Source organism: Oncorhynchus clarkii, chromosome 33 (assembly GCF_045791955.1).
Source record: "Oncorhynchus clarkii lewisi isolate Uvic-CL-2024 chromosome 33, UVic_Ocla_1.0, whole genome shotgun sequence".
NCBI lineage: Eukaryota > Metazoa > Chordata > Actinopteri > Salmoniformes > Salmonidae > Oncorhynchus > Oncorhynchus clarkii.
Window position 1 is genome coordinate 9,605,321 of NC_092179.1, and position 24,266 is coordinate 9,629,586.

The following is a 24,266-nucleotide window of genomic DNA, read 5'->3' on the forward strand; positions in this document are numbered from 1 at the left end:
TTTGACAACCGACGGAGCACCTGCGATGTGTGGACACAGGAGCGGACTGGTGGCGAAGATACGGGAAAAGATGCAAGAGGAAAACGCGACAGGTGAGCTGACAGCTTATCATTGTATCATACACCAGGAAGCGTTGTGCGGTAAAGCCTTGAAAATGGAGCATGTAATGAGCATCATCACGCGCACAGTTAACTTTATCAGAGCCAAAGGTTTGAATCACCGCCAGTTCAAGGCATTTCTGACGGAGTTAGAAACGGAGCATGGTGATTTGCCTTATCACACAGAGGTGCGATGGCTAAGCCAGGGAAAGGTGCTTCAAAGATGTTTCGAGCTTCGTGAGGAGATTTGTCTGTTCTTGGACAGCAAAGGGAAAGACACAACACAACTCCGAGACGAAATGTTTCTGTGTGAAATGGCTTTTCTGTGTGACATTACGAGTCATCTGAATGCAATAAACTTGCAGCTGCAGGGTCGGGATCGTGTCATCTCTGATATGTACAGTACAGTGAAGGCATTTAAAACCAAACTGACTCTGTGGGAGACGCAGATGCGGAAAGAAAATTTGAGCCACTTTCCCAGCTGCCAGACCATGAAAGAGAAGCTCTCTACCAGTGCGTTCCCGAGCACACAGTTGGCTGATAAAATAGGTATGCTTGCCGCTGACTTTCGACGCCGATTTGCTGACTTTGAAGCACAAAAAAGCAGGTTGGAACTGCTCAGTAACCCATTTGCTGTTGACGTGGAAAGCTCACCACCAAACCTCCAAATGGAGTTGATTGACCTCCAATGCAATGATGCACTGAGGGCAAAATATGCGGCAGTGGGTGCTGCGGAGTTCGCCCGTTTCCTCCCCGGCACAATGCCCCAGCTGCGCATCCAGGCTGCTCAAACGTTGTCTATGTTTGGCAGCACATACCTGTGTGAACAACTGTTTTCTTTGATGAACCTGAACAAAACATCACACAGAAGTCGACTTACTGCTGAACACCTCCACTCAATTCTGAGGATTTCTTCAGCTCAGAGCCTTACCCCGAACATTGATGAACTTGTGGAAAAGATGGGACACCACCAAGTATCACCCTCAACCTCAAACAAGTGAACATTACTGTCAATCACATATTTAGAGTTTTTACTCAGTTCAAGTTTAAAAGTTAAAATTTAATATTTGTTTTCACTGCATGTTACTTCTCCTTAAACAAAGTGTTGTTTTTGATTAATAGATTTTTGCACTTTATTTTTTTGTATTTCAATCCAATTATATTTTAAAAATATTTCAGTTGAGTGGATGATAGAAAATTGCTATTATTGTTTTTTCTTTGAAGTAAATTTAGCCCACTTTTGCTAAAATAGAAAATATAGTCTACTGATGGTGCCTTGAATACCGGTTTCTTTCATTTAATGTTCATGTTATGGGGATATTTATATAAAGGAAATTTGTCTTTTGTGTCTGTTGAAAATTAAAGATTACTGACAGAGCCATAAGAAAATATTGCTTTATTTATCTGATCATATTGTAATATATTTGTTAGGTTTTCAGTAGGTTCAATTAGGTTCACTAGACTATATGCGTCATTTAAAAATTTTTCAATGAACATTCGAACAGTCCGGCCCTCGTCTTGTAGCTGATTTTTTTATTTGGCCCTCCGTCCATTTGACTTTGACACCCCTGCTGTACAGGGAGAGCAGCCGTAAAAATGACAATGCTTGGCTTTCATCATTTGGTCAGATATACTTGGATATGTAGTGTCAACATTTGTTGCTGGCATGTCATGCCTAAGTTTGCTAATATTGGCAATGAAAAAAATCATTAAAGTAGTTGGCGAGATCATTCGGTTTTGTGATGAATGAGCCATCTGATTCAATAAGTGATTGAGCTGAGTTTGCCTTTTTCCCACAAATTTCATTTAAGGTGCTTCTATCATTCTCCTATCTACTATCATTCTTGATGTCATTTATCTTTGTTTGATAGTGTAGCTTCTTCTTTTCTTTCAGTTTAGTCACGATTGCTGAACTTGCAATACATTTGCCAATTGGTTGTGCAGCCAGATTTATTTGCCATTTCTTTTGCGTCATCCCTCTCAACCATGCAATTCTTAAATTGCTCATCAATCCACTTCCGCCGAAGTCGGTCCCTCTCCTTGTTCGGGTGGCGTTCGGCGTCACCGGCTTTCTAGCCACCGCCGATCCACTTTTCATTTTCTATTTGTTCTGTCTTTGTCTTATCACACCTGGTTTCACTCAATCAAGTACTTGTTTATTATTTAACCCCCTGTTCTCCATGTTGTATTTGTGAGTGATTGTTTCTTGTATTTTTGGTCCGTCATGGTGTGCTCGTGCTGTTTCTTTGTTCATTTGTTGTTAGTAAAAGTACGTTGATGACTCATATTTGCTGTCCTGTGCCTGACTCGCTACACCAGTTACACATAAGACACTTACAAAGAGTTTAATAGTTTTTACAGTCGTTTTCTTACTGAGCGCAGGCTTATTGGTAACTGGAATAAGCTATTTCATAAATGTGCCAAGTGCAGCGTCTGTTTGCTCCTCATGACATACAACGAAACAACAAATGTTATTACATAAACAATATTACATTATTACATAAACAACATAGGAATCACAACAAAACTTATTGTATGACCTCATATAGACTATATTGGGCCCAGCATTTGGAACTTTGATTTTCCTACATATGGCTACTACATCCGATGGATCTGGATACTGCTTTCAAGCTCATTTCCGCAGCATTAGTAAAGATGCGATCAATACATGATGATGATTTCATTCCTGTGCTGTTTGTAACTACCCTGGTAGGTTGACTGATAACCTGAACCAGGTCGCAGGCACTGGTTACAGTTTGAAGCTTTTTCTTGAGTGGGCAGCTGAATGAAAGCCAGTCAATATTTAATTCACCCAGAAAATATACCTCCCTGTTGATATCACATACATGATCAAGAATTTCACACGTTATCCAGATAGTGACTGTTAACACTTGGTGTTCTATAGCAGCATCCCACAAGAATGGGCTTTAGGTGGATGAACCTGTAGCCATGTTACTTCAACAGTATTTAACATGAGATCCTCTCTAAGCTTTACAGGAATGTGTTAGCAAGCATGGCGTTTTCTTTTTGACGCACACGTCATGCAAGAAAGCAATGATCATTATGATGTTGTTGTTTTACCTGGATGCTTCGTGTGCAACTTGCACCCCTGCTACGTTTTACTTGTGGATAGAGAGGTTTTCAGGAACACGTTGAAAAGTAACCTGACACTGTATCAATACGTCAGCATACATTTGGATTATAATGACGAGAAGAAAATGTAATTGACAGAGGAAGGAGTGAACTGAATTAATGCATAAGGTAAGGACTAGAATTTTCTCTGGATCTTCTAACAGCAATGCGTCTGACTGGTGTGTGCATGTATTATAATTAGCAGTGTGGCAGTTTCCCCAAAGTTCGGTGTTTCTAACTGGCTATAATAGCAGCCAAGGATGTTCGCTAGATTATTTGTTTGTTCTCTGATTACGCACAAGTGTCCAGGTCAGCAGTTTGCACAGATGACTGTATTCAGCCATATGAAAACCTTCCATAGCGAAATATACCTAGCTAGTTTTTTTTTCCGCTTCTCATCCAATGGTGTTAGCTAGCTAGCTAAATCTGCAGGCTTTCTACTAGCAAGCTGCTAATGTTGCGCAGAAACCTAGTTGCTCGACTGATTTTAGAACGCTGAGGTTCATCTGAAAAGGTAGCAGCACATCCTTGGTTTTTATTGGGCAGAAATGTACACGTGAGAGCCATAAATTGTGAATTCAATAAAAACCATCATATCAGATGTAATAATACATTTTATTTTAAGCGCTTTTTAGACACCCAAAGTCACTTCACATAGTCAGCAATCATCAATCATCAAGATAAGGCAATACAATCACCTGAATGAAATCAGCAAGAATCTAAAAGTACACGAAACATGATGACAGACTAACCAGGGGAGTAACGTTAGAACATGAATTCTCTCCCAATCGGTCGATATTACAGCTTTCTGGAACACATGAATGGAAGTTGCATCCAGCAGGCTGCATCATTCTGCCCGAAGTCATCTGGGAAAGAGGGTAATACAGAGAAAGATTTGTTTAAAAAAAAAAAGTAGCTTAAAAGGAAACACATTACCTTTAAAATGTATTTTTACATCTATCAAAATGTTTGATGAATAACGTGAGGGAGAGTGCTCTGGCGACAGCATCGTACCTCCATGGTTCATCTCCATACAATGCTCACGGCCATTCGTGTTGTCGTTCCCAGCAACATAGTTGTAGTTATCGGGTTGCCCCTTGCCCCAGTTTTGGTAGCTAAACCTGGACCCATCGCTCCACAGCCAAAGACCCTCCTAAAGAGCATACAAGCAGATATGTAACCAGCAGACACTATACATTATATAAAAATGATTTAACCACGTTTTGAAGCGACAGTGTTTGTTTACAATTACATTGTTTACAAACAATGGAGTAAAACAAGCTTATATTTCAGGTAAGGCACCACTAGGCATTTATAATTATATTCTAAATGAATCAATGCATCTTAAATGAATCAATGCATCTTAAATGAATCAATGCATCTTAAATGAATCAATGCATCTTAAATGAATCAATGCATCTTAAATGAATCAATGCATCTTAAATGAATCAATGCATCTTGGAAACTATGAGGTGTATCTCTCTTACTTGCATCACCCAGAGCAAAGGCAGCGCTGAGAAGCAGAAATATGGTCAACATCGCCATGGTGATACTTTCCTGAGAAAAAGAGAAAGCGAGAGAGAGAGATAGAGAAAGAGGGAAAGACATGACAAATCAGCATCAGACTGAGTACTTTAGAACGTAGGTGGAGGTGACAACAGTGGACTTACCTGATGTGTAATGATTCTCTGGTAGGTTCTGTTCTGTTGGAGAAAGGGGCACACTTATATACCCCTGACCACAAGGAAGCAATTATCGTTTTTTTTAATCAATAGTTAACTAATATAATATCTATTTCCTTCTCATGACATGTTTCTTATCATCATCAAAAGAAGAGAGTAGCAAATATGCTAAATGGGCAGGTTGGGGTGGTGGGGGGAGGTGCTCATACACAGTACATTCGGAAAGCATTCAGACGCCTTAACTTTTGACACAGTTTGTTACATTGCAGTCTTATTCTAAAATTGATTCAATATTTCCCCCGCTCATCAATCTACACACAAAGCCTCACAATTACAAAGCAAAAACTGAAATATCAAATTTTACATAACTATTCAGACTCTTTACTCAGTACTTTGTTGAAGCACCTTTGGCAGCGATTACAGCCTCAAGTCTTCTTGGGTATGATGCTACAAGCTTGGCACACCTGTATTTGGGGAGTTTCTCCTGTTCTTCTCTGCAGATCCTCTCAAGCTCTGTCAGGTTGGATGGAGAGCGTCGCTGCACAGCTTTTTTTCAGGTCTCTCCAGAGATGTTCGATCTGGTTCAAGTCCAGACTCTGGAAGGGCCAATAAAGGACATTCATAGACATGTCCCCAAGTCACTCCTGCGTTGTCTTTGCTGTGTGCTTAAGGTCGTCCTGTTGGAAGGTGAACCTTCACCCGAGTCTGAGTGCTCTGTAGCAGATCTCTCTATACTTTGCTCCGTTCATCATTCCCTCAGTCCTGACTAGTCTCCCTGTCCCTGCCACTGAGAAACATCCCCACAACATGATATTGTCACCACTGTGCTTCACCGTAGGGATGGTGCCAGGTTTCCTCCAGACGTGAAGCTTGGCATTCAGGCCAAATAGTTAAATCTTGGTTTGATCTGTTCAGTTTACTGAGGAGTTGCTTCCGTCTGGCCACTCTACCATAAAAGGCCTGATTGTTGGAGTGCTGCAGATATGGTTGTACTTCTCTGATAGGGAATCATCTCTGGTGAATCTCCGGGCTTCCTCATGTGATGCTCATGTTGTGGATGATGATGTGAAGAAGAAGAAGTTTTAATGTTTTTTGAGATAATGCCTTTTAACATTTCAATGTCACAGCAACGTCAAACTGTCTATTTTGGGCAGAAACGTTGGATAGGTCCTGCATCGAATGAATCAATAATCTCATCCCATTACTCCAGCAGCCAGTCAGGTCCATTTCCAGCCAGAGAGAAAAGAGAAATTCAGTACATTGCCCTCGCAACAAGCAGATGCTGAATGACTGTGAGCAGCACACTTAAAGGCCCAAAGGACACCCAGGAGAACAGACAGACCATAGACAGCCCATACCTCTGAATAGGAAAGAGTGGAATGAGCTCATGGTCATACGGTACTACATGATGGTTCATATTGCAACAATGCAAAGGCTTGGAAACATAATGAATGAGACTAGGAATAATGATGTGTACTTAACCTGATTGTGGAGACATGTTCAATGATTTCTAGAATAAGTTTTACCTATGGCCTTCTATGTCAATGTTTCGGTTCTTTCAAGCATGCGACTTTCAAGTGACTTCATTCACGGTAACAAAAACATGATATACAGCTAATTAATGCTCAAATATAGTCTGGATAACACTCACAAACATCTTCTACCTGTATTAGGGAAACATTTTCTGACAGGCCCAAATTGCCCACTCAGTACAGATGAGACACAGCTGCGGAATGAAGCATGCTGGGTAGTCTGCTTGTCAGTGTGTGTGTGTGTGTGTGTGTGTGTGTGTGTGTGTGTGTGTGTGTGTGTGTGTGTGTGTGTGTGTGTGTGTGTGTGTGAGTGGCATGCTCTGAATCAGCACATTGATGTGGGCTGCAGAAAGAGAGAAGAGCAAGCAAGCGAGTGAGAGACCATTGATGTGGGCCGCAGAGAGAGAGAGAGAAGAGTCAGAGACACTGGCTCTTTTATTACCTAATCCAGTTTAGATGAATCCAGCCTTTAATCTAATATTCCCATAATGATTCCTCATGTATACATGAATCACTGCCCTTACCCAATAACAGCCCTTTGGGGTTCCGAGTGGCGCAGTGGTCTAAGGCATTGCATCTCAGTGAAAAATGTGTCACTACAGTACATGGTTCAAATCCAGGCTGTATCACATCCAGATGTGATTGGCTGGTACACAATTGGCCCAGTGTTGTCTGGGTTTGGAAGGGGTAGGCTGTCAAAAAAATAAGAATTTGTTCTTAATTAACTGGCTTGCCCAGTTAAATAAAGGTTAAATTTGGCCCTGACCAAGAAAGAGGCTGTCTGTGTGAGGATGCCGGTCTAAATGGCCTGTATGAAAGCGGCAAAGCTGACACTGGAGTTCTCTCTATTCCTCCCAAAGCTTATCAACATGGTTTCATTCATTCCTCTCTAGTCTAATAGTATCCTCCAGGCACCATGGCCTGGTTCACTGACCTGCTGTATGAAACCAATGAAATGCATCAGAAGTGTGACAATTGAAAGCAGCTCTACCTTGGAGACATTGTAAGGGAACATTCTATGTTCTGAAGATATAGCCTTGAATTGTACACAGTAGGCATCTCCTCTCACTCGATCATGTGACTGTGACCGCCTCCTCAGACCAATTGACAGAATACCCAGAATATGTTCTAGAAGTTAAGATAGGAGACATTACTCAGTTTCTTGGGAAATGTAGCCTGCACGATAACAGCCAGTCACCTGCAGGAACAAACACTATGAACCACTCCTATGTAGGTTTTTTGGGTAGCAGTATATAAGAGGACTGGAGGGACCACCCTGGCGGAGCTGGTAGCAGAACAAGAACAGACTGACGAGTTTCAGAAGATAGTCTCTTGCCATTTTGAGTCTGTAATCGAACCCACAAATGCTGATGCTCAAGACACTCAACTAGTCTAAAGAAGGACAGTTTTATTGTTTCTTTATCATCACACAGTTTTCAGCTGGAAGTTTACATACACTTAGGTTGGAGTCATTAAAACTTGTTTTTCAACCACTCCACAAATTTCTTGTTAAACTATAGTTTTTGCAAGTCAGAAACGACACCTATTTTGTAGGTAATTTTTCCAACAATTGTTTACAGACAGATTATTTCACTTATAATTCACTTTATCACAAATCCAGTGGGTCAGAAGTTTACATACACTAAGTTGTTTGTGCCTTTAAACAGCTTGGAAAATTCCAGAAAATGATGTCATGGCTTTAGAAGCTTCTGATAGGCTAACATCATTTGAGTCAATTGGAGGTGTACCTGTGGATGTATTTCAAGGCCTACCTTCAAACTCGGTGCCTCTTTAATTGACATGGGAAAATCAAAAGAAATCAGCCAAGACCCCAGAAAAAAAATTATAGACCTCCACAAGTCTGGCTCCTCCTTGGGAGCAATTTCCAAACACCTGAAGGTACCACACTCATCTGTACAAACAATAGTACGCAAGTATAAACATCATGGGACCACGCAGCCGTCATACCGCTCAGGGAGGAGACGCATTCTGTCTCCTAGAGGTAAACATACTTTGTTGCTCATAAACTTCCGACTTCAACCGTATGTACTTTAATGTATGTATGTACAAGTGTGTGTGTGTATGTATATATATATATGTATTATTATTACATTTGTTTATATATATGGGGGATTGGAAGTGATGCAGACAATTACATTGATTGAAGCTACAATCTATCTGCAATATGAAAGCTGATCTACCCCCTAAAATACAATTTAAAAAAATAAAACATAAGCATTATAACGTTAGATTATATGAGTAATTATGGTAGGCCTGAAACAATCTTCCTCACCTATTGTTCAACTGTCGGAGGCAGTTGGAGCACCTTCACCTCAAAGGCTTGCAGTAACTAAATCTTAATAATAGCCACACCATACCAAACCTTCACAAATTTTTCTAAAATGTACTAGGTGCTCCCGAGTGGCGCAGAGGTCAAAGGCACTGCATCTCAGTGCTAGAGGCATCCTACAGACCCTGGTTCAATTCCAGGCTGTATCACATCTAGCCGTGATTGGGAGACCCGGGGGGGGGGGGGGTTTGGCTGGCTGTCATTGTAAATAAGAATTTGTTCTTAACTGACATATTAATGCCCATGGTTTTGGAATGAGATGCTTGACGAGCAGGTGTCCAAATACTTTTGGTCATGTAGTGTATTTACAAATCTGATGGATAGGTGCTCGAAATCCTTTACAAATGGTCCCAGTAATGCTATTCACAGATTCCCACATTTTATAAATGGCAGCATAACTATGAAAACAGATGGGAGCTATACACAGAAGATCTCTACTAAACATAGAATCACATGGTTTATCCGTCTGTGAATGTGATAACTTCAGAACAAAGTTGACTCACATACAAAGGTGCCAATGTCTTTGCAATTGATACAAATAAGCAACGTATAAAAAGATGCTTCAAATGAAAACCCTAACGACTGCATTAAAATATAAACAGTAAGCTATAGGCCAATTTCAATCATATTGAAATATACAGTATTTCATGTTCTATTTTGCTACTTGTAGGCTACTGTCTGTAGGCTACTGTCTGATGTGTAAGCTAATGTGCGCAATGATATGCCAAATAGGTGATTAGAATAAGTCTCCTCAATATTTGCAGCTGTAGGTGGTAATATCTCTCTAGTAGCTGATCCGTCGTCAGTATTGCGAAATAATTCTAATGTTAAAGAAAGATTTGAATGGAGAAAGCTTAGCTGAGAGCAGTGCTTACTTTCTTTCGATCCTATCAGTATTGACACATGCTACAACAACGCAGTTAGAGACCGTTCGTTACCTTTGCATGGTGTTTTTGGAAAAGCATGTTACATCTTCGCCCATTGTAGGAAAGATGTATAATTTAAACACTTCCACTGTACCTTCCCCCGTAGTAGCAAGACGCCCGCACTAGTACCCAACGAACCCAAAGGCTCTTTTAAGGGACACATAATAAATGAAAATAAGCACACACCGTGCATGTGCACGCCAGTGTGTGTGTGTCTATACACAAAAGAGAATGGTCAAAATGTCCCCTCCGGTAAGCAAACCAGGGATCTTCAAATCCCAGGGCGGTGACACAAGCTGTTACGCTACGAACTCTGTTAGAGGTGTGTTAACTCGACACTCTATTTAAATAGAGAGTCTGGTGATGACAGCTTTCACTCCAAAAGGGTTTTGTTGTTCATTCACTCAGTACTGTTTGAATGTTTATTTATTTGTGTGGTTAAAAAAAGTCTAAAACAGTTGATGTGTTGAAAATTTTATCACATAGCTAAGTTTGTATTTGTATTTATTGTTGATCCCCATTACAATACTTTCACAGATTTCACAACAGACTGTGTGCCCTCAGTTCCCTACTCCACCACTACCACATTTCTACAATACAAAATCCATGTGCACGTGGGTGTATAGTGCGTATGTTATTGTGTGTGTATGCATGTGTCTTTGCCTGTGTTTCTTCACAGTCCCTGCTGTTCCATAAGGTGTATTTTTATCTGTTTTTAAAATGACATTTTACTGCTTGCATCAGTTACTTGATGTGGAATAGAGTTCCTTGTAGTCATGGCTCTATGTAGTACTGTGCTCCTCTAAAAGTCTGTTCTGGACTTAGGGATTGTGAAGAGACCTCTGGTGGCATGTTTTGTGGGGTATGCATGGGTGTCCAAGCTGTGCGCCAGTTGTTCAAACAGACAGCTCGGTGCATTCAACATGTCAACACCTCTCATAAATACAAGTAGTGATGAAGTCAATTTTCTTAAGTCCCTTTTTGTGGCACCTGACCACACGACTGAAGAGTAGTGCAGGTAGGACAAAACTATGGCAAATAGATCCTGCCTTGTTGATAGTGCTGTAGAGAAGGTAGAGCAGCATTTTATTATGGACAGTCTTCTTCCCATCTTAGCTACTGTTGTAACTTTCACGCCCTGACCGTAGAGAGCCTTTTATGTCTCTATTTGGTTTTGTCAGGGTGTGATTTGGGGTGGGCATTCTATGTTTCATTTTCTATGATTTTGTATTTCTATGTTTTGCCCGGGTATGGTTTTCAATCGGGGACAGCTGTCTATCGTTGCCTCTGATTGGGAACCATACTTAGGTAGCCCTTTTTCCCTCTTTTCTTGGTGGGAAGTTGTCTTTGTTTGTTGGCACGATGGCCTTAAACTTCACGGTTGTTTTTATATTATTTATTGTTTATGTCGGCGTCATCCTAGATAAAAAGGGAATATGTACGCTCATCACGCTGCACCTTGGTCCAGTTCCTTCAACAGCCATGACAGTAACAATAAACAGTAACAGTAACAGTAAAGGGGGCTTTACTATTCTTAGGTTGTGGATTACTTTGGCTTCCCTCCAGGTCTGGGGGCACACTTTCTAGTAGGCTTAAATTGTAAATACGGCAAATAGGAGTGGCAATATCATCCGCTATTATCCTCAATAATTTTCCATCCAAGTTGTCAGACCCCAGTGACTTGTCATTGCTGATAGACAACAACATTTCACCTCTTCCACACTCAGTTTACGGAATTCGAAATTACAATGCTTGTCTTTCATAATTTGGTCAGATATACTTGGATATGAGGTGCCAACGTTTGATGGCATGTCATGCCTAAGTTTGCTAGTATTGCCAATGAAAAAATAATTAAAGTAGTTGGCAATATCAGTTGGATTTGTGGTAAATGAGCCATCTGATTCAATGAATGATGGAGCTGAGTTTGCCTTTTCCCCCCAAATTTCATATAAGGTGCTCCAAAGCTTTTGCCAACTGGTTGTGCAGCCGGACTTATTAGCCATTCCTTTTGCATCATACCTCTCAACCGTAACATTTTTCAATTCCTCATCAATCCACAATAGTTTAATAGTTTTTACAGTAATTTTCTTACTGAGTGCATTGCTTATTAGTAACTGGAATAAGAAAGTTCATAAATGTGTCAAGAGCAGCGTCTGTTTGCTCCTCATTACACACCACAGACCAACAAATATTCTATACATTAACAACATAGGAATCACTAAAAATGTATTGTATGACCTCTTATACACTATATTGGGCCTAGCCTTTGAATTTAGATTTTCCTAGATATGGCTACTATATTGTGATCACTACATCCGATGGATCTGGATACTGCTTTCAAGCAATTTTTTTGCAGCATTTGTAAAGATGTGATCGATGTATGTTTCACACATTATCCAGATAGTGACTGTTAGCACTTGGTGGTCTATAGCAGCTTCCCACAGGAATGGGCTTCAGGTGAGGCAGATGAACCTGTAGCATATTACTTCAACACTATTTAACATGATCCTCTCTAAGCTTTACAGAAATGTGTTAGCAACCATGCCGTTTTCCTTTAACTGCGCACACATCACGCAAGAAAGCAATGATCATTATGATGTTGTTGTTGTTTTACCTTGATGCTTCCTGTGCAACTTGCACACCTGCTACGTTTTACTTGTGGATAGAGACTTCTGGTTTTCAGGAACACATTGAAAAGTAACCTGACAGTGTCAATAGTTCAGCATACATTTGGATTGTAATGACTAGAAGAAAATGTAATTGACAGAGGAGGGAATGAACTGAATTAATGCATAAGGTAAGGACTAGAATTTGCGCTGGATCTTCTAACAGCAATGCGTCTGACTGGTGTGTGCATGTATTATAATTAGCAGTGTGGCAGATTCCCCCAAAGTTCCCAAAGTTTGGTGTTTCTAATTGGCTATAATAGCAGCCAAGGATGTTCGCTAGCTTCTTTGTTTGTTCTCTGATTACGCACAAGTGTCCAGGTCAGCAGTTTGCACAGATGACTGTCTTCAGCCATATGAAAACCTTCCATAGCGAAATATACCTGGCTAGTTATTTTATTTTGCTTCTCGTCCAACTGGTGTTAGCTAGTTAGCGAAAGCTGCAGGCTTTCTACTAGCCAGCTGCTACTGTTGCGCAGCAACCGAGTTGCTCAACTGGTTTTAGAATTTTGAGATTCATCTGAAAAGGTAGCAGCACATCCTTGTTTTTATTGGGCAGAAATGTACAAGTGAGAGTCATACATTGTGAATTCAAATAAAACTCCAATTCAAACAAACCTATCCAGTCCAAATGTATCTAAGTCTAATGGTCACGTTGTGGACACTGTTGCTTCGTTTTAATCCGACGTCTAAATTTTGAGCTAGGTTTGGGCAAAAATAATTTGGATGACCCTAATAAAAATCCGCTATTGTAGTTCTCGGTAATGGTCGCACAATCATGACAAGAGGCACAATCAAGATGATTTGCGAATTCTCATCGGCATTGGTGTCATATTGGCTGAGATATGATGGTATTTAACATTGAGCTTCAACCAAGACTATAATGATGCCTAGAGCTGAAAGATAATTTTATGTACTGTTATATATTTCAAGGTCCCCCAGGCCCAGCTCCATCCATCCTTTCAAACATGAATGCTGAATGTATGTCATATGGTAGTCATTACATGTATAACGTTTCAGGTAAGACCCAGATGCGGACAGCGTTAATAACAACAGCTTATTAATCCAACAGGGGCAGGAAAAACACAGGTCAAGGGCAGGCAGGGGTCAGTAATCCAGATAGGTGGGGCAACGGTACAGGACGGCAGGCAGGCTCAGGTTCATCAGAGGTCAGTAATCCAGATAGGTGGGGCAAAGGTACAGGATGGCAGGCTGGCTCAGGATCAGAGAAGGCAGAAAAGGTCAAAACCGGGAAAACTAGAAAACAGGAACTGTCAAGAGACAGGAACAGAAGGAAAAACGCTGGTAGGCTTGACGAAACAAAACGAACTGGCACCAAACAAACAGAGAACACAGGTATAAATACACAAGGGATAATGATGGGTGATACCTGGAGGGGGGTTGAGACAATCACAAGGACAGGTGAAACAAATCAAGTTGTGACAACATGTGCACACTCAGTCAATGTATTGAATATGCAGGTTATCTTTTCAGTGGTGGATGCCGCTTCTCCAGCCCATGTAAATGTAATTAGAATATGGGTGATCTAGTGTCACCCAGTAAAATAGCTTTACCTGAACTGGCTGCATAGCAACAGGGGCTGGTCATGTGAATCAGCCAGGGTTGTGTTCATTAGGCACCAAACGGAAGACAACAGACTGAAACAGCGAGCAGGGAGTGACTACCTGGACTTTTTTTTTCGGTTTGCTAAAGTGTTCCCAAATGACAAAAACCCTGGTCTAGAACGAAGGGTGATGTATGAGAATTCATCCTGCTTCATATCAACCTATTCACAGTCCAGTTCATACTCAATAAGCGTCCAAGACCATACTAATCAAATGTTCTTCATTCTCCAATAAAACATTATTAAAAGAATTGTGGGAAAGCTCCCTCAAAACATTTTAGTGATGGACATTTGACCATCTTATTGTTATGTTGGGAGATAATAGTTGGGAGTAAATAGTTTTCATGGTCCATTAGGTCATATATTCATATGAAGGGGATTTTTACATGGACCATCCAAACCCACAGAGGGCGTTGTTCTGCCTTGGCACTACATTGTTCATCATGACAATAATAATGGCAGCACAGTGTGAGAGGTTCTTCCTGGAGAGTCATACATCTAGAGAGGTGCAGGTTATAAGAATGCCCTTTTAACCCCAAATGAATGGAGGTGGACCTCGTTAACACAATGTTTTCACACCCAAGACTGTTCCCCTGTTTTATAGTCCATTCACACGTCCCATGAAACATATTCTTCATCCAAATGGAACAGCTGGAGCAATAACGGCAATAACAGGTCTCTTGCTCCCCCCCCCCCCATGCATCATCAGTGTGTTTGTGCCTCAACACAAAATACAGTCTCAGCCGCTTTATTCTCTCTCTCTCTCTCTCTCTCTCTCTCTCTCTCTCTCTCTCTCTCTCTCTCTCTCTCTCTCTCTCTCTCTCTCTCTCTCTCTCTCTCTCTCTCTCAGCAGTCACTGCAAGGACACAAATGAGATGAGCCCTGGGATGTCCCCACACTGCATGCTACGGAGGATGACAGATACATGGGAAATGTCGGTATGTGTGTTCCGTACTTGTATCTCTTACTTTAGCTGTTTGTTGCATATTTGCATTTTCACACATCTACAAACACACACACACACAAACCATCATCTAATTTAGGCTATTCCATTCCTTTGCCCAATTGCCCAACAGCGAGGGAGTCCTGCCCCTCTATAGCAGGGTAGGGACCGTGCAGGCTTTTATATCCTCCACCCAGCCAGACAGGCGATGCTGCTGCTGAGGGCGTGTGTGTGTGCATGTTTGTGTGTGTACTTGCATGTTTGTTTGTCTATTCTATCTCTCTCTCACACAAACAGATAGAGGGAGAGAGAAAGCGAGAGAGAGAAAGGTAGAGTCCTCCCCTCTCTCTTCCCAACCCAGCACCAGGGTCCAGCCTGATTTTTAGATTTTCACAGCTGAGGGCAACTGATTCGCCACCCTCCCCTCCTCCCTCCATCCTTCCATTCAGGCCTGTCCCACATCAAAAGCCAGCTGTGAGGCTGCAATCAAACAAGCTCCTGCAGTGAGGGCCTCTTGGGGAGCACTGATGCCCAGGAATGAGCTAATGTGCTCCAATAATGAGGCACGGTTAAATCTGGGAAATAAACCAGTTTTCTGCATCATTTAGGTCTGGGTCTGCCTGGTATCTTAACCCATACCATTCACACTGGATATACCTAAAAATGTAAACCGAACTAGTTGCGAACGCTATTCCACATTCCAGAGAAGGAAGGTAATATTTGATTGTTTTGTTTCAACTATGTTATAATTCTGGAGATTCCCCAGGGCAAGACAAATCTCAGTAGAATAGTTATGTACTCTTGTCATGCATGTAACATCATGCAATATTTTGTCTCAGCAGAAATGTTACACTGTAGTAGTCAAATCTCTAGTGTATGGTGTGTAGGCTACCTACCTACACACATGCACGCATACATACATACATACATCTCTTGAGACAATACATTTGTATGACACACAACATCATCACATGTAGCTAAGTAACACTGTAGGGTACAGTATTCTGCACATTTGTTATTCCCCCTCCCCCATCCACCACACAGTTGCCATCTATGCCCTGCTTTACAGTGCAGTAAACAGGTATGTCTCCAGCCAGCTACAGTCTGAGTGCATGTGTGTCATGGCGGGGAGGTGGAGGAGGCCTCGTCTTGTCTCCATAACCCACTTTCCACAACGCACCCAGAAGGAGGGCGCTCAAGTCATGTCAGCCACTTCAATAGGGGAGAGTAGATTTGATGGCAGGGACGTAGGGAGAGGCAGTCCTTAAATCCCACGAGGCTGACAGGCCAGTTAGCTTCCAGAAAAACACTTTTTATTTCTACCCCTTTTACAATTTTGTGATATCCAATCGCTGCAACTCCCATACAGACTCGGGAGAGACAAAGGTCGAGAGCCATGCGAAACACAACACCACCAAGCCGCACTGCTTCTTGACACACTGCTTGCTTAGCCCGGAAGCCAGCCACACCAATGTGTCGGAGGATACGCCGTACAGCTGGAGACCGTAGTCAGCGTGCAGGCGTTCGTCCCGCCTCAAGGAGTCACCAGAGCGTGATAGGACAAGGACATCCCGGCCTCCCAAACCCTCCCCTAATCCGAACGACACTAGACACATCGTGCGTCACCTCATGGGTCTCCCAGTTGCGGCCGGCTGCGACACAGCCTGGGATCAAACCAGGGTTTGTAGTGATGCCTCTGACACTGCGATGCAGTGCCTTAGACCGCTGCACCAGGACACAGATTTACACTTTTAATCCAATCAGCCGTTTCAACATCATATTTTTCATAGTAAGTGTATTTGGCCACCTATACGGCAATATCTAGCACCCAACACCATCCTTGGTTAAAAGAATCCTATATGCCGAGAGCCTAACTAAAGGGTAGATTCGTTCATTGCAAAGGGGTGCTTGAAATCAAGGGTTTACATGTATATACATACTAATACATTGTTTCATGAGGGTTCCCCTGCAAAGGCAACCCTCACCCTGGAGCCACCCATGAGAATTCTCTGGGGGGTTTTGCCAAAATTACCACTGAACAACAGGAAATATTACAGACTGACTTTATTGAAGAATCCCATCGCCTGAGAGCCTCTCAGATGTAATAATAATACATTTTAGAAATGTTATTTTAAGTGCTTTTCAAGAGACCCAAAGTCACTTTACATAATTAGCAATAATCATCAAGATAAGGCAATAGAATCACATTAAAATCAGCAATAATCTAAAAGTACACTAAACATGAGGGGAGTAACGTTAGAACATGAATTCTCTCCCAGTCGGTAGATATTACAGCTTTCTGGAACACATGAATGTAAGTTTCGTCCAGCAGGCTGCATCATTCTGCCCGGAGTTATCTGGGAAAGAAGGTAATACAGAGAAAGCTAAAAAAGTAAAACAGTCCCTTTAAAATGTATTTTTACATCTATCAAAATCTTTAAAGAATAACGTGAGGGAGAGTGCTCTGGCAACAGCATCGTACCTCCATAGTTCATCTCCATACAATGCTCACGGCCATTTGTGTTGTCGTTCCCAGCAACATAGTTGTAGTTATCGGGTTGCCCCTTGCCCCAGTTCTGGTAGCTAAACCTGGACCCATCGCTCCACAGCCAAAGACCCTCCTAAAGAGCATACAAGCAGATGTGTAACCAGCAGACACTAAACACTACAGTTCTTTAAAGGAAAGGGCAATCTCTTTGCCATTGTTTTGGTTAACAGCTGATGGATGGGACTGGAGAAATGTAACCAATCTCAGATTCATACAGACCAAACCATAAGTTGTATCCTGAAATAATCAACGCATCTTACTGTATAGGTTTCAGGAGTGTTAAACAGAGTGCTTCTGACCTTGATGGCATCGTTGGCTCCAATCCAGGTGTGCTGGGCTTCGTTGGCACTACTTTGGATGACTGACTGAAGGAAGTTATACTGGGAGAGGCTGTGCACTGACGCCAGGTTACCTCCAAATAGCAAACAGTAATGCTAGATAGAGAGAGAAAGAGAGAGAGAGAAGGTGGGTTGATAAAGAGAGGAGAGAGACTAAGAGAGATTTTAAAGTGAATCCCACAAAGAAGGTATAATGTTTATTTTTTATTTAACCGTTATATTGACAGTTAAGTCATACTGAGACTAGGGTCTCTTTTGCAGAAGATTCATTAATACAATCATACACATGCAATATACATTACAAATGAAATTAAGAACACACACATTTATCAACATAGATCAATCATTACTCTGAAGGGACCAAGCGGGACCAGATCATCTAATTTCAGAGAGCTCCGTAAGTTGTTCCAGATGAAGGGCACAAACAAACTAAATGCAGCTTTATCCAACTCTGTGGAGACCTTAGGGGCCTCCAGTGTTATCCAAGTCTGGGACTGGGTTTGGTCATTTGTAAGTCTAATTTGAATTAATGATGATAGATAGGAAGTTTCTGCATTAGTTTCTGAATATAAAGATAAAGAGAAGGAATAGCATGTCAAGTTGTAGTTTATAAACTGTGTTAAACTTACTAATCATATGATACTTAGAATGAGTAAATCTGGTCCTAAACATAGAAACTTATTTATAGCAATTTACAGGTACCTCTGCCTCTGGCCAATTTGCAAAGATGGGGATGTAGTAATAGCAGCGTGTCCCATATCTGTGCCAACCAAGTGGGCATGATGAACTTCTGGTTTGTAGTTCCCGCTTCTCCTTCGCTCCCATCTCCTCAGACTCTGTAAGGGGGAAGAGATAACATGCAATATCCTGATGAAAGGATTAGTTCCGTCAACACAATCTGAGTGGTCAAAAGTGCGTTCCAAAAGTGATGTTACTGAACACAGCGCCACGGCTATCTGTGCGTTATCAGTCCATTAACATTAGCAAACCAACACGATATTATAGCTTTCTGCAGGTTTCAGAAATCCTGTTGATATGGGATTGAGGAAGGCATTTTACCGATTGGCAGGTTGCGTATCAGGTTCTCAATAATTTGATTCTCTGTGTCATTCAGATCTCCTACAACAAAGAGAGAAAAACAGAGGAAAGATTCATACTCATGTGGTCTTTAAAGTGTAGAATGATATAATCAAACTGCATCTGATGAGTGAACAGTTAATCAAACCATTGATAAGAATACCTCTACTACCTACACATCATTAAACACCTCTTATCTACGCTGTAAATAAAAGGAGTACACTTAAAATATGGTGGAAACTATGAGGTGTATCTCTTACTTGCATCACCCAGAGTAAAGGCAGCGCTGAGAAGCAGAAATATGGTCAACATCGTCATGGTGATACTCTCCTGAGAAAAATAGAGAGAAAGAGAGATAGAGAGAGAGAGAGAGAGGGAAAGACTTATGACAAATTCAGCGTCAGACTGAGTACTTTAGAACGTAGGTGGAGGTGACTACAGTGGACTTACCTGATGTATAAGGAATCTCTGGTAGGCTTTGTTCTGTTGGAGAAAGGGGCACACTTATATACCCCTGACCACAAGGAAGCAATTATCGTTTTTAATCAATAGTTAACTAATATAACATCTATTTCCTTCTCATGGTGAGTTTCTTATCATCAAAAGAGAGGAGCAAATATTGCTAAATGGGCATGTTGGGGGTGGTGGTGGGGCATGTTGCTCATACACAGTACATTCGGAAAGCATTCAGACCCCTTAACTTTTTACACAGTTTGTTACATTGCAGTCTTATTCTAAAATTGATTCAATATTTGTTACCCCTATCAATCTACACACAATGCCTCACAATTACAAATCAAAAACTGAAATATCAAATTTACATAAGTATTCAGACCCTTTACTCAGTACTTTGTTGACGCACCTTTGGCAGCGATTACAGCCTCAAGTCTTCTTGTGTATGACGCTACAAGCTTGGCACACCTGTATTTGGGGAGTTTCTCCTGTTCTTTTCTGCAGATGCTCTCAAGCTCTGTCAGGGTGGATGGGGAGCGTCGCTGCACAGCTATTTTCAGGTCTCTCCAGAGATGTTCGATCAGCCCAAGTTCGATCAGCCCAAGTCTGGGCTCTGGCTGGACCTCTCAAGGACATTCATAGACTTATCCTGAAGCCACTCCTGCGTTGTCTTTGCTGTGTGCTTAAGGTCGTTGTCCTGTTGGAAGGTGAACCTTCACCCCAGTCTGAGGTCCTGAGCGCTCTGTAACAGATCTCTCAATACTTTGCTCTGTTCATCATTCCCTCGATCCTGACTAGTCTCCTAGTCCCTGCCACTGAAAAACATCCCACAGCATGATATTGCCACCACCATGCTAAACTGTAGGGTTGGTGCCAGGTTTCCTCCAGATGTGACGCTTGGCATTCAGTCCAAAGAGTTAAATCTTGGATTGATCAGACTAGAGAATCGTATTTCTCATGGTCTGAGAGTCCTTTAAGAGACTTTGGCAAACTACAGGTGGCCTCATGTGCATTTGACTGAGGAGATGCTTCCGTCTGGCCACTCTACCATAAAGGCCGGATTGTTGGAGTGCTGCAGATATGGTGTTCCTTCTATGACAGGGAATCATCTCAGGTAAATCTTTGGGCTTCCTCATGTGATGCTCATGTTGTGGATGATGATGTGAAGAAGAAGAAGAAGTTTTAAGGTTTCTTGAGATGTCACAGCAACGTTAAACTGTCTTTTTTGGGCGGAAAAGTTGGAGCGGTCCTGCATCGAATTAATCAATAATCTTATCCCATTACTCCAGCAGCCAGTCAGGCCTATTTACAGCCAGAGAGAAGAGAAATTCAGTACATTTCCCTCACAACAAGCAGATGCTGAATGACTGTGAGCAGCACACTTAAAGGCCAAAGGACACCCAGGAGAACAGACAGACCATAGACAGCCCATACCTCTGAATAGGAAAGAGTGGAATGAGCTCATGGTCATACGGTACTGCATGATGGTTCATATTGCAACAATGCAAAGGCTTGGAAACATAATGAATGAGACTACGAATAATGATGTGTACTTATGGTTAAATGAAGACAGTGAGACATTTCATACTGGTGTGTTGCTGTCTAGCAGTGAAATAAGATTTCTAGAAGATGTTACCTATGGCCTCCTACTGTGGGCTATGTCAATGTTTTGGTGCTGTCAAGCATGCGACTTTCAAGTGACTTAATACATGACCTTAATCCAGTATAGTAGATGAATCCAGCCCTTAATCTAATATTCCCATAAATGATTGCTCCTGTATACTTGAATCACTGACCTTACCCAATAACAGCTCTCTGTGGCTCCTGAGTGGTGAAGTGGTCTAAGGCATTGCATCTCAGAGCAAAAAGGAGTCACTACAGTATGTGGTTCAAATCCAGGCTGTAGCACATCTGGCTGTGATCAGCTGGCACACAATTGGCCCAGCATTGTTTGGGTGGGGTACTCTGTCCAAAAAATACAAATTTGTTCTTAACTGGCTTGCCTAGTTAAATAAAGGTTAAATTTGGCCCTGACAAATATAAAGACAAGAAGGAGACTGTATGTGTGTGTGCGAGCAAGTGTGTCTGTGTGAGGATGCAGGTCTAAATGGCCTGTATGAAAGCAGCAAAGCTGACACTGGAGCTCTGTCTATTCCTCCCAAAGCTTATCAACACGTTTTCATTCATTCCTCTCTCTAGTCTAATAGTATCCTCCAGGTACCATGCCCTGGTTCACTGACCTGCTGTATGAAACCAATGAAATGCATCAGAAGCGTGACCATTGAAAGCAGCTCTTCCTTGGAGACATTGTAAGGGAATTTTTTTTTTTCTGAAGACATAGCCTTGAATTGTACACAGTAGGCATCTCCTCTCACTCTATATTGGTTCATGCAGGCGACTGTGACCTACTCCTCAGACCAATTGGCAGAGTACCCAGAATATGTTCTTGAAGTTAAGATAGGAGACATTACTCAGTTTCTTGGGAAAAGTAGCCTGCACGATAACAGCCAGTCACCTGCAGGAACAAACACTATGAACCATGCCTATGTAGGTGTTTTGGGTAGCAGTATATAAGAGGACTGAAGGGCCACCCTGGCGAAGCTGGTAGCAGACTTTTACTTTGTATGTGTGTTTGTTGTAACCTCTCCAGTTAACTGATACAAAATAGTGATTCATTTATTATTGACTTAATGTGTCTTGGTGTTGAATTTCCACCACAACATGTTAAGGAAAGGGGGACTTCTAGACATGATTTTTTTTAAAACTGTTTCGACACTGTTAACCTTAAAGAAATCCTTAAGTCCAGAAGGTGGCCTTTCGGTATTTCATTTGAAGTGAAGTGAACATTTTGTGTCCAGCTAAACTCCGTGGTGAGAGAGAACTGACAGATTTTTACTGCAGCATAGGACAATTATTCCTAGATCTGTCCGGACTTCTAGGTTCCCAAACCTAATATTTTATTCCAACAATAACATTTATACAGCAAGGTTCTGTATTTGCTCAATGTCTGCAAGATGCACAGAAAAGTGCTGCGTCCACATTATAATGGTCTCAGCTCCGCTTCAGATATGACAAACCGGGCCTATAGCTGTAATCATTAAAGGGGTTAGTGGTGGTGGTGGAGGTGGCATCGGGCCAGTAGTGGCTGAGGCTTGCTGGAGACGACACCCTGCAGAGCCATTTGTGAAAGCCAATAAAGTTCCTGAAGGTCAGGGACACTGCTAGTCCTGGAGGGCCCCTGTCCTCCCCTCCTCTGCTCTTCTCCTCTCCTTTCCTCTTCTCTCAGCTCAGCCCGAACCACTGATGCAACAAATAGGAAATCCCCTCCCTGTGGCACAGACCAGCTCCGAAGACCCTGAGAGTGGCAAGAGTCCCCTTCACTCAGATAAACTCTAAGAGAGGGAGAGTGTGACTACAGGGCTCACAAGGGCTACAAGGTGAGAGCCAGAAGAAGATTGACAAACAAGGGTTTGGTTTGAAGCAGGAAAACTTCAGACGGTAGGGGAGCGATGGTGGCCCTAAACGTGTTGCCGCAAACGATGTCATCATTAATACTTTTTTGGGGATAGACTAAATTAATTAATCTCACACTGCAAGGTGTTTGGTTCATAACACCGTCTGGCCTTTTTAAGTGAAAGCAATTTAGTTTCCCGAAATGAGCCATGGCTGTGCTCTCCGGCGCATCTCTTCTACAGAGTGGCTGGTTTTCAGATCAAGACGGTGACCTGTTAGGGCAGCTAAACCCCTCCCTTACAGTCTCTTTCAGATGCGCCTGTGTCGCTGAAGCATACACTAGGGGCCTCTAAATCCATATTTAACTGATAATAAGGCTGGTGACAAGGACAGCTTACTGACTATGGTCTCCCTCTGGTCGCACTGGAATAAGATGAGGAGGTTCACCTACCACTGTGTGACTATGGTCTCCCTCTGGTCGCACTGGATTAAGATGAGGAGGTTCAACTAACACTGTGTGACTATGGTCTCCCTCTGGTCGCACTTTAATGGTCCTATTCCAGGACGAATCTGATCGGAAAAAAGAAACCACAAGAATAATCAAACACCATAAACAGAAAACCAGGGGCCTACTGGGTTTAAATAGCCCACAACCAAACCTAAACACGAAACAAACAGGTGCAACAAATCAGACACAACTAAATGAAACAGAAAAGGGGATCGGTGGCAGCTAGTAGGCCGGCGACGACCGAACAGGAAGAGGCACCATCTTCGGCGGGATTCGTGACACCGGATAAGGTTAGGGCTATGGTTAGGGTTAGGTTTAAGGGTTGCGTTAGGGTTGGGTAAGAGTTAAGTTTAGAGCCCGGATAAGGTTAGGGCTATGGTTAGGGTTAGGTTTAAGGGTTAGGTTTAAGGGTTGGTTTAGGGTTAGGGTAAGAGTTACGTTTAGAGCCAGGATAAGGTTAGGGCTATGGTTAGGGTAGGTAGATAGTTAATTTAAATGTTATTGATAATCTGTAAAATGCATCTACAGATGGACTAACCAAATAAGTGTTAAAGAGTGTGATTATTATAAGTGGTTCAATACAAATCCTTCTGTTAGGTTCTGACAAAGTAAAAACTCAAACGGAAGGCTAGGTAAAGGCTCAAACCAAATGTATTCACCCATTGGGCCCAACAGCTGAAAGACAAAGACATGTTAACACAAGTACATATAGACTCTACTGGGCGGAGTCAACTCCTAGACAGCCGATAAGTTCCTGCCTAGCAACAGAAATGTAAGTGGTTCCTCTCGTGGGTGTTGTCTTGGCCCTGCCTCCTATGTGTGTATGTCATAGGACTGTTTCTTCTCACTTCATCTGACCTGACCACATTCCTCACTCCTCCCTAATCTGCAGCTATCTGACCTTATCAGTGACTGAAACCAGACTGTTACTCTTTG

The 24,266-nt window shown here is 42.0% G+C and overlaps 1 protein-coding gene across 1 annotated transcript; it reads right to left on the reverse strand.

The window, feature by feature from the left end:
* Positions 1–3,862: 3,862 nt before the first annotated feature.
* Positions 3,863–19,234, reverse strand: LOC139393237 (galactose-specific lectin nattectin-like). The gene is made up of 6 exons (XM_071141707.1): positions 19,177–19,234; positions 18,899–18,958; positions 18,542–18,675; positions 17,801–17,935; positions 17,436–17,574; positions 3,863–4,096 (listed from the first exon to the last, which is right to left on the reverse strand). The coding sequence occupies exons 1-6, from the start codon at positions 19,232–19,234 to the stop codon at positions 4,029–4,031; spliced, it is 594 nt and encodes a 197-aa protein (XP_070997808.1). The 3' UTR covers positions 3,863–4,028.
* Positions 19,235–24,266: the final 5,032 nt, after the last annotated feature.

What these genes read in the sequence shown, in the direction of transcription:
- LOC139393237 (XM_071141707.1), bottom strand. Translation starts at nt 19,234, where the DNA reads ATGACGATGTTGACCATATTTCTGCTTCTCAGCGCTGCCTTTACTCTG. An exon ending in CTTTACTCTGGGTGATGCAA is followed by an intron (nt 18,959 to 19,176) that starts GTAAGAGATACA and finishes TCTTTGTTGTAG; the next exon opens with GAGATCTGAATGACACAGAG. An exon ending in GAGCCAACGATGCCATCAAG is followed by an intron (nt 17,575 to 17,800) that starts GTCAGAAGCACT and finishes TATGCTCTTTAG; the next exon opens with GAGGGTCTTTGGCTGTGGAG.